The 11,664-nt window shown below is 34.8% G+C and overlaps 1 protein-coding gene across 1 annotated transcript; it reads left to right on the top strand.

Moving 5' to 3' along the window:
• The first annotated feature begins 1,330 nt into the window (after nucleotides 1–1,330).
• Nucleotides 1,331–3,270, top strand: LOC149162166 (GDSL esterase/lipase At2g04570-like). Its single transcript, XM_089435632.1, has 5 exons — nucleotides 1,331–1,738; nucleotides 1,841–1,971; nucleotides 2,242–2,478; nucleotides 2,564–2,819; nucleotides 2,927–3,270. The coding sequence occupies exons 1-5, from the start codon at nucleotides 1,468–1,470 to the stop codon at nucleotides 3,118–3,120; spliced, it is 1,089 nt and encodes a 362-aa protein (XP_089291758.1). The 5' UTR covers nucleotides 1,331–1,467; the 3' UTR covers nucleotides 3,121–3,270.
• The last annotated feature ends 8,394 nt before the right edge of the window (nucleotides 3,271–11,664 follow it).

The following is an 11,664-nucleotide window of genomic DNA, read 5'->3' as shown; positions in this document are numbered from 1 at the left end:
TTGAAGAAGTGGGATATTTGTAAATCTAAGTAGAGACTGTCAAAATTCATAATTTTAGGTGTCTTAGAAGTTTTCGATGGTGCTGAATCTATTTCCACGATAAAAAAACATGATTAAACACTGCATTTACAAAGTTTTTTGAATTTTTTTTACCCCAATTCTAACCACCTCAACCCTCATACACTACTCTTATTAATAAGCAATATTCACCTTCTGCAACCTAATAATGTGATGACGTAAGAAATCATGAAAATATAGAAGCAATATTCACCTTCTGCAAGCTAACTGTCTGAGACTCATGGAGATTGCAAAATGAAGAAATTTTGTTGGCGGGACACCATTTGTCAATAAAACGTGCCAATGTAAGCAATCCTGAACTTCTAGAAGCAATACTGACAACCTAGATTCTACCTGCAACGAAATATCTGACAGTTTGCTAGGAGACGACTCACCAATAAATTACGGTGTACGACGTGGTAACGTAAGCAGTCCTGAATTTCTAGAAGCAATGTTGACCTTTTCAATGCTCATCGTATGACTTCATCGAAATGTCTGACAGATTTTTATTTTACTGTTGCAAGGTTCAGTCTGTGATGACAAGTCTTCTGGCCTATACTCAGGCCAGTGGAGACCCTGCGAACGGAAACAGTCAGGAAAAGCAGTCTTTGAACCTCTAGTTGCTAGTTGTAGAACACGCATTACAGTTAATGGTGATTGCGGAGTGTCCCACAGGTTTTAATTTTCTCTGTAAGGTTATATCTGTGATTACACACGTTTACCATTGGATTTAAAGTTTTTGAACGGTGAATTTATGGTTACTATCGTTTCTAGAATTTCTGTGTCTACATACATCTAAATAAGTTCACTGAATTTAATTTTATTGTTTTTTGGGTATATTTTTATACCCCTTAATCATGTTTAGGGTTATATCTGGAATTTTTAACCCATGCAAAGTTTCCATTAGTCTCACCACCCATCAGCAAGGACTCAAGCATAGCCTATCCTATCAGAAAAAAGTGTTGGAAAGGATATAAAAAGAGGAGACAATAAAGTAAAGTTAAACAGCATTTTGTGAAAGCTGTTTAACCGTCATTTTAATGGTCACTTGATTTTCTCCACCCTTTATATCCCTCTCCAGCACTCTTTTCTGACCTTCTAAGCTGAGTCCCTGCTGATGGGTGATGAGACCAGTAGAAACTTTGCATATATTAAAAATTCTAGATATGACAGTAAACATAATTATAACACCTAAAATTAAATTCAGTGAACTTATATATATGTAGAAGTACAGAGAATTTATTAATTAACCTGCTAGTAGATCGATATTGATTACTGTGGGATTGCATGGTGCATCAAGTTGGATTATTTCACGCGGCACCCAGACATGCATACTATAACTTGAAGAGGCCCTGCGTGCCCGAGAGAGCTGCGTGATTGAGTTAAATTATTTGATTGAAGTGCGTAACCATGTCGGCGTTTAGATTCTCACTATGGAGTGCATTTGCGTTTCAGGCTAGTTTGTTGGTCTGTGTTTGGGCAATCGGGGATAAAATTACTAGCTCCGAGGCACAGAAGGTGAGCACAGTTTTGTGTTTTGGAGACTCCTATGTAGATCCTGGAAACAACAACCACATTCCCACGCTAATCAAGAGCGATTTTCTCCCATATGGCACAAATTTCGTGGAACGATATCCCACTGGGAGATTCTCCGATGGAAAAATTCTTCCAGACTATTTGGGTAAGCACAATGTTACTAATTAATTGGGCAGAGGAGACGATTATTTTCATTGATACAGATATCTAAATTATATGTTTGTGTGGTGCTCAAATGAATATATAGTTGCAGGGCTTGGAATCAAAGAGCTGTTGCCAGCATATCTTGATCCCAACCTTCAAGATCAAGATCTGATCACAGGAGTCAGTTTCGCCTCATCGGGCTCGGGATTGGACAATCTCACCGCTGCCAGTCTAGTAATATGATGACTACCTATTCTCTATATGCAGTCATTCAGCTTATACTCTTTATTATCAAATAAAATGGAATGGAATTATCTGCACTAATATAAGAAATTCCATGTTTTCAATTTTTTTGTTCAGATTTCTCTGTATTCCAAACATTTCTGGCCTCACTCTTGAATCCAATAGATTGCATTTATTCAAATATTATTTTTTATTATTTTTATTAAACAATAGTAGATGTGGAAACTGGCTAATTGTTACTGGGCTATTTGAATTGGGCAGTCGGTGATTCCATTTTGGAAAGAAATCGAATATTTTAAGGAATATCGTTCTCGGCTGGCCACGCTGGTGGGAGGTATAAAGAAGGCTGCCATGGTGTTGAATTCAGCAGTAGCGTTTATGAGCATTGGCACTAACGACTTCATTGCAAATTATTTTCTGGAACCAATTCGTCCATCGCACTTTACAGTCTCCCAATACATAGATTTTCTATTGCGCACATTATCTGGACACATTGAGGTTTGAATATTTTCTCTTAACTCTATGTAACCTAAAAAATTGTCAGCAAATATTCAATATATTTTTATCGAAAGTATTGTTGCAGGAGCTGTACAGTTTGGATGTGCTTAGGATTGGGGTAATAAACCTACCCCCTTTAGGCTGTCTACCCTTTGAGAAAACGCTGCGAATCAAAGCAGAAGGGGAATGCGCAGAGGAATTGAACGAGGCCGCAGCTGAATTTAATGAAAAACTCATATCGACCATTGATAGACTTAAACCTAAGGTTCCCGGACTCAGAATTGTTTCACTCAATTATTACGACATTGTTTTAGACGCTGTAAAGGAGCCCGCCAAATATGGTATGGTGAAGTTGTATTGTTTTTCTTTTTCTTATATTGCAAACATTTGTAATGCTGCTGGTGCCACATGACAATTTTCCATATGATCATATATTTAAACTTTGCAGGGTTTGCAGTGACGGGAAGATCTTGCTGTGGTACTGGTTACATCGAATTCGGGTATCTGTGCAACGAGGCAACACCGTTTACATGTAGTGATGCTTCAAAATATGTATTCTTCGATTCCATTCATCTGACTCAGAAGTCTTATGCAATTATCTCTCAAGCTTTTCTAAACGAAGGGATTTCACAGCTCTGGTAAATCCAATGTTATTGTGCGTGTTGAAAGGAAACATTTTCCATCACGGTCAGATCAAATATGTTAATCGACATGCATTTACTATTTCAAAAGTTGCGACTTGTTCGCCACACGTCTTAAAACTGAAACGCATCACTACACATAAACTTCAATTCGAAAATATTTAGTGTGGATCTTGTTACGAAGATGATCAAATAATCAACTTTAAATTGAATACAACGATTCCAATATACTCTATATTTGGCAGATATAATAACATAAAAGATTCCACTATTCTAGGCATGCTATTATTTTCTTTGTAGGTATGTGACTGATACAATTATGTTCTTTATAATAATAATAATAATAATATCGGTCACAGCTAATCTAGACATCAAATTAGTGTATGAGATTTTTTGTTTGTGAAACAAAGGACGCACTTCTGCGCAGCGATTTGATTGCTAAGTCTACAAAAACATACATATATTACGAAAATATACATATATTGCATGGAATATACCCTGGCTTCCACAGAGATAATAAGTTTGCACTTTTGAAACAGATTATGCAGAATGAACAAAGATCCTAAAATCGAGAGAAGATTAAAACCATTCCAATATGATTTAAGTTTGTACTTTAAAATTAATTATATTCACAAAAATAAATTCACTATTTTTTAAATTCTAAATTTTTAATAATTCAAATGTAATGAAATGGTCTATTTAATGGAGCTCATAAGTATTTGATATTTACCAAATTACTAAAAAAATTATTCAGTGTAATATCACAAAATATTTGGTAAATAGAATTTAGATTAAAAAATATAATATACATATCACATTAGAATATATAACACATAAATAGTATTAGAGCTAAGGCTTTTGTGATTCATAATGTAGATATATGTCTTTCGGATTAATCACATTATCAGCGTTTAGTCCACGTTTAGAACCAACTAATGGGGTCCATCCTTAGGACAAGACAAGGTGACGAATCAATCAACCTTAAGAAATAAATAGTATGGATGCATCATTACCTAGAATTAGTTGTTGAAAACTAATCGTTCGTAAATTAGTTAAATTAGTTAATAAGGTAAGTAAAATATTATTAATTATCAAGAAGGTAAGTTATTTATTTGATTAAAAAACTAACTATTAGGAATAGAAATAAATAGAAATATTAAAAATAAATATAAATAATTAAAATATTATATATTTATTTAGAAACTAGCTACTAGGAATAAATAATATTATATTAATTTTAATAATTAATTAAAGTGTTAAAATAATATATATTTATTTCAAACTATTTGTTATAAAATATTTTATTCAATATTTTAATGAACAAGATAAGTGAAATATTATATCAAAGTCATTCAAATCTATATTTGAGTAAATATTTTATTTAATACTTTAATAACTAATTAGATATTGGATTTGAGACTTCTGCGATCTGCATTAATTAAATATTATTAATTTATAAAAAAATTCATCATGACCCTAACTTAATCCAAATAAATAAAATATATATCTACGATTAAGGTGTATAACTCAAGCTAAAATGGTTTTATAAATTAAAAAATTTTAAAAATATAAAGATGACCAAGGGGTTACTAATTAATATTAAATCGAAAAGGTTATATACTTAAGTGACAAGGTAATGGGTAGGTCTATTAAATAGAGAATCCATGAGCAGGTTGCAGATATTAAACACAATAGAGGTTATATACTTAAGTGACCAAGTAACAGGTAGGTCTATTCAACAGAGAATCCATGAGCATGTTGCACATATTAGACACAATAGATCCTGCTCATTAGCACTAGCCGAGCATGCAAGAAAACTAAACAACGTGACTGCATTGAAGAATCTAAAGTCATTTCCAGGGTTGATCACTTGCACCATAGGAAGCTTAATGAAGCCATTGAGATTGAAAGGCATGCCAAAAATCATAATAGGGATGACACTTGGAAATTAAGTAAGTGTTGGATTCCGGCTCTCACTTTTTGATCTCTCCCTCTCTTCTCCCTCATTATTTTTATTTCTAGCTTATTTTTAATTTTTAATTTTATTAGTTCTAGTATTTTCTTTGTTTGTTTTACTCATGAATCTTTTTTCTTGTCTTCCCCATTTTTATTCATTTTAAGTAACCTCTAAATTTTAGTTCCTATCCTGTTTCCCCTCTTAACCTTCTTTTTTATAAATTTTTATACACTTAGTCTTCCGCTCAATTTTATTTTGCGCAATATTATTATTAGGTCACTTAGGTATATAACCTTTTCGATTTAATATTTAATATTAATTAGTAACCTCTTTGTCATTTTTATATTTTTAATTTTCTTCTTAAGTTCTACACCTTGATCATAGATATATATTTTATTTGTTTGGATTAAGTTAGCTATGGGATGAATTTTTTTTATAACTTAATAATATTTAATTAGTTATTAAAGCATTAAATATAATATTTACTCAAATATCGATTTAAAGACTTTGATATAATATTTCTCTTACTTTATTCATTAAAATATTGAATAAAATATTTTGTAATAGCTAGTTTGAAACAAATATATAGTATTTTAACACTTTAATTAATTATTAAAATTAATATAATATTTATTTATTTCTAAGAGCTAGTTTCTAAATAAATATATAATATTTTAACTATTTATATTTATTTTTAATATTTTATTTTTATTTTTATTTCTAACAACTAGTTTTTTAACCTAATAAATAACTCACCTCCTCTAATAATTAATAATATTTTACTTACTAATTTAACTAATTTACCAACGGCTAGTTTTCAACTGTTAATTATGGGCAATGATGCATCCATACTATTTATTCCTTAAGGTCGATTGATTCTTCACCTTGATTCTTCTCTAAATAAATAGTACTTATAAATTAAAATCCATTTTACAATATAAAATAAAATAATTATTGCATAACCATCTTTAAATTTAATTGATAAGCCGATAAAAAATTAATATTTACAATATAACAAGATTAATCATGAATATTTACCATGGATATTATTGACTTCTAAATAGGTTTTTCTACAATAGCATGGGCCAATATCAGGGAAAGGGAGGGAGAAAGGGAAATCATAATACCATGGTTTATCAATACCATGGGCCATCTAGGCTTTTGATTATTATGTTATGGATCTAGGCTTTAAATTATTCGGTTACAATACCATGAGCCGATACCATGGCCATTGGCTAATCAATACAACATGAGCGAAAACCATAATATTTTACAAATACTTTATTTTAATTTAATTTTATAACATTTTTTAATTAAATCTAAAAGCAAAAGGGTTATAATTACTTTTGAGGTATATCTAAACTCACCATCCTCACTACACCTAAAAACATCCCCATAGAGATTAAATCAAAGATTTAATAAATTGAAAATGAGAATACTTTTACACAATATAAACAATATTATAGAGAATGACGAAAGATGTGTTCTAACCAAAGATCCAAGCAAAGAGAGATACATGTGTTTTAACCAAAGAACCAAGAAAAGAGAGAAATAAAAGTGACAGATGCGTTTTAACGAAAGATCCAAGCAAAGAGAGAAATAAAGTGACAGATGTGTTTTAACGAAAGATCAAGGAAAGAGAGAAATAAAAGTGACAAAATGATAGAGGAAATATAGTGCATGATTCTTTTAAGTTTTTATTTTTTATTTTTGTATTTTCTTTGACATGCTTGATCCAAAATATATGTTTAATATTTTACAACCAATTATTTTTTTTTTATTATTTTAATTTAGATACTTTCTTAAATAAAATACAATGGGATCATATTTAATAGAGAGAGAGTGACGTCGAGGGGGAATAAAGTGGGGAAGAGATACATAGAGGTGGGAGAGACACGAAGAGAGGAAGGAAGAGAGAAAAGAGGGGGGAGAGAGGAGGAGAGAGGGAGGGGGTAGAGAGATGGATTTGGAGGGGGAAAGAGAGGGAGAGAAAAACAAATACATTGTGTGTGTGTGTGTGTGTGAGAGAGAGAGAGAGGGAGAGAGAGAGAGAGAGAGATAAAGGAGAGATGAAGATGGAATGAGGGAGAGCAGAGATGAGGGATGGGAGAGAAAAAGAGAGGATATGGATGGGGAAAGAAGGGGGGGAGAGAGACATGGATACATAGATATGGAGGGGGGAGAGAGGGGGGGAGAGAGAAGGAGAGAGAGAGGTAGATAGTGACAGAGTTGGAGGGTGGAGAGAGACTTTGTGTGTGATGGGGGGAAGAGACAGAGGGAGGTGGCAGAGAAAGGGAGAGAGAGGAAGTAAAAGAGAGGGGACTTGAGAGAGAGGAGAGAGAGATGGAGTTGGAAGGGGGAAAGAGAGGGAGGGCAGAACAAATACATTGAGAGATAGAGGTGGAGAGAGAAAGGGGGTGGTAAGGGAGAGATGAATATGGAATGAGGAAGAGAGGAGACGAGGGAAGGGAGAGAAAAGGAGAGCATAGAGATGGGGAAATAAGGGGAAGAGAGAGACATAGGGACATAGATATGGATGGGGGTGAGAGGAGAGGTAGAAGGGGAGAGAGAGATGGAGATAGTGACAAAGTTGGAGGGTGGAGAGAGAGAGAGTGTGTGTGATGGGGGAAGAGACAGAGGGAGGTGGGAGAGAAATGGAGAGAGAGGAAGGAAGAAGAGAGGACTTGAGAGAGATGAGAGAGAGAGAGGATGAGAGAGAGATGGAGTTGGAAGGGGAAGAAAGACATAGAGAGAGAAAGGTGGAGAGGGAGAGGGAGTGAAAAGGGAGAGATAAAGAGAAGTGAGAGAGAGAGAGAGAGAGAGAGAGAGAGAGAGAGAGAGAGAGAGAGAGAGAGATGTAGAGAGAGTGTGTATGTTTTAGTGGTGAGAAGGACATAAAAATGGAGATAGAGATATAAATGGGGGGGGGGAGAGGGCAGAAGGGAGAAGCAAAGAGAGGAATGGAGGAAGAGAGATAGATATGGAGAGAGAAGGGGAAGAGAGAGAGAGAGAGTGAGAGAGAGAGAGAGAGAGAGAGAGAGAGAGAGAGAGAGGAGGAGGGAGAGAGAGAAGGAGAGGAAGGAGGGAGAGAAAGATATATATATATATATATATATATATATATATATATAGAGAGAGAGAGAGAGAGAGAGAGAGAGAGAGAGAGAGAGACTTTGCATGTTTGGGGGATGAGATGCAAATATAGATGGAGGGCGTATAGAGTGTTATCACAAAATCTGACCTTGATAGGCTGCTAATCAAGGAGACTCTAAGTAAGGCTTAGCCTCCTCAACCCAAGAGGGCTCTCTCACTAGGTTTAGGGTTTTTGATTAATGATTAGATGGCTAACTCTAGGAACAAAATGAACAAAAGTATAACTGGTTGACTGGTTGAAACTATGATTAGCAAATATCTATTGGGCTATGGAGTCAAAATAGTCTTCAAAAAAACAACATGATCAACAAAACATGGAAGTCAAGGCACTTAGAGTTTAGGTTTATGAATAGAACAGTAAAACAGTAAATCAACACAGTTTACAAGCATGTGAAGGAAGTTAGAGAATTTTCCAATGAATTCTAAGAAACACAAGATTATACCACTACAAATAAGTAATTGAACAGAGCCATAAGAACATCAAACACATAAACTCTTTGTGAATCCTAAGTAGTCAAACTGATCTATGTATTAAGTATGAAAACCATAGTTTCTTACAATAACACAATCTTTCCTCTACTAATGAAATTTCCAACCTTGAGGAATTTGATTTTCAAGCCTAATATAAAACTTTACATCATTTGATACTATCATCCACCTTTGGAGGAATTCGAATTCCTAACTTAGACACCTATCTATTCAAAAACAAGCTATTTAATTACAACTTGATAGCTAGCTGTCTTTTATGAGTCCTAATACAAATAGGAGTAAAACTCCTAAAACAAGCCTTCAACACCCTTATCTCAGTCTTTAATACATTATTTAATCAACTTCCAACCCTGTCCTCGAGTTTAATGATGACCATGATGCTGTTGCAAAACCTATTATATTATGCCTTAACTGCCCTAAAAATCAGGAGATCCTCTTTTTTTAGGCCCTTAAGCCTTTTTTTTTTATCTTCAAACAGTTTTCTACTGGTGTATAGGTGTCATGCATTAATAATTTGTTGAAACATCATTTTCCACCTGTGCAAAAGGGAACTCGAGCATGTGGATGAAAACATGACTGTGCTTACGAAAATACTCTGTTTTCGTAGCACAACCTTCATTTTACCTATGGAGTACTCCTTGAAGCTTTGCTACCTGCACCCTGCCATCTGAGAGTTCACACATGAGTCCATATCCATTAGAAACTTCAAAATTTGGAACTGATCCAACATTCCCTCCACAATGCATCTATAAGAGCCAAATGATCATCTTCAGCAGTTTCATAGCGCGCTACGAAACTGCTGTGTGTGTTCTTTTTCAACATGGCCTTCAAAAATCAGTGGTTTGGGAGATTTTTCCAAAATTTTGAGAAGACTGATGTATTAACCAAAAATCAAAATCACATCCCTTCATAGATGTTCTTCTTTGCAGCTACTCTTCCTTTATATGCCAAAATTCTTTTATGTGCCAAAAATTGTTTTAATACCTTCGCTACCTTTCTTCAACACCTTGTTTCATCATTGTTGTAGACCCTTTTCTAGAGTGGTTAGTTGTATTTCCAGATCTTCAATTTTCCTCTTCAAGCCCTTGTTTGTAGCTCTGAGTTGAGTATTAATTTTTCTCACAAATTTGGCTTCTTTGATTGCAGGAACAGTCCAGGTAAAGTATTGTTGTTCACTACTAACTATTTCTGGTTTGGGCACTCTTTCAGCCTCCCAGAGAGCCTTCATCCTTTTGAAGTTAGTCTTTTCAGCAGCATGTTCTCTTTCTCTCGCCCTTAGTTTAGCAATTTCATTGTTGGCACCTTCTAACCTTTTTTCCATGGCTTCGTAACTGGCCTTTTGCAGTTAAGTAGCAGAAACTGTGTTTTTGTCTCCTTCCGGTCTTGAAGATGGTAATTCTAACTCTTCTTGAACAACAAAGGCTTCTTCTATTCTCTCCAATTCATCATTGGACTGTTGCAGCTTCTTGGATTGCCGAGTTAAGGGTTTTTTGGGTTTGAAAACAAAAGCTGCAACCTCATCCTTAAATTCCAGTTTTTTGGAGGATTTCACTTTCTTCGACTTCCTATGATCAACTTCTGTCACATCTTCCTACACCAAAGGGGATTCCGTAATGTCAATGGCCCTTAAGATATCACTTAAGTCACCCTTCAAGCTTGAACCTTCTCCTGAAATCAATGTTTTCCCCTTTTCCTTTGCAATCTGGTTCCTAGTAATTTTCCTTTGAACTAGTTTGTTGGATGACTATTATAGTGTTTCTCCTTTAAGTTCAAATATCTTTCCCTTGGCAGATTTAGGAGTTTCAAGAACGACTGCTGGACTTTTAACTGCTAAGGTTTTGCTTGCTTGTTCTTTCACTTGCTTCCTTGGCTTTAATTTAGCGTACCTTTTAGCCTTGATCATTGCAGACCTGCTAGCTTTTGCTGATGAAGTTTCTTGAAACCCAAAGCTAGTACCTTCACCTTCTTTTTCTGTTCCAAAGTCACATACAAACAAAAACGAAGACCAATATTTTTTGACCCTTTTGAGTTCATGTAAAACTATCAATTTAATTAGGCCATGATGAAATAGGGAAGTCTCACACCCTTGGGACTTTAGCTGAACTTTATCTACCATCTTAGCTATACTTTGAAATAAGAAGTAAGGAAAATCTAGAGAAATCATACCAGTAAAATGCAAAAGGAGTTTAAAATGATATGAGTAAACCTTTTGATATCTGCCTTCACAGGTGAAATAACGTTGAATGTTAAAGAGTAAATTGGTATAGCTGTCCTTGATGTAGTCTTTGGAAACTGCCTTGGTCAAGTCGGTTTCTGAAAATTGCGACTTTAGGAACACCTTACATGGTTCCATGTTGAATCTGAAGTTCTTGAACCGGGCCTCTTTCCCCCTAGGAATTTCAATCACCAACGCTATAACCTCTAGAGGAACTTGCAAATCAAGCATTTCGACCTTTGTCCTTAAACCAGTAAAATGAAGTGCAAACTCCTTGGTTACCTCGGTATGTCCTCCCTGCAATTTCTTGTAAAACTTCCAGCACCCTACTTTCTTGAAAGCCTCCACAACTACTTTGACTTTGCTTAGGACCTCAGTGTTTTTTGGATCAGTTCTCAAACAATGGCTAGACCTGTGGCATTTCTTCTCCTCTGTCATCTTTTCTTCTGAGCTCATGTAAAAAAACCGGCTTCTTTTGAAAATCAATTGATCAGCCTTGCTTGAATGATGATCAGCCTCGCTTGAATGACGGATGAGGAAAACCTTGGTGAATAATTCCCAAAGTTTTTAATCGAAAACAACTCTATTTCACAGGTTTGCATGCAAACTAAGACGATGAGACTAGCCAACTTCTTTGAATTTTGAAATTACCATTCATAAAGGCCCCTAAATTCGAAATGATGAGTTTGGATCGGTGGGATGCTCGTGGAATGACTTGTAACTAACACCTA

Source organism: Pinus tabuliformis, chromosome 5_2, assembly GCF_031772625.1.
Source record: "Pinus tabuliformis cultivar Carrire ecotype Pingquan chromosome 5_2, CPIR1, whole genome shotgun sequence".
In the NCBI taxonomy this organism is placed as follows: domain Eukaryota; kingdom Viridiplantae; phylum Streptophyta; class Pinopsida; order Pinales; family Pinaceae; genus Pinus; species Pinus tabuliformis.
This window is presented reverse-complemented; position numbering and strand designations above follow the sequence as displayed.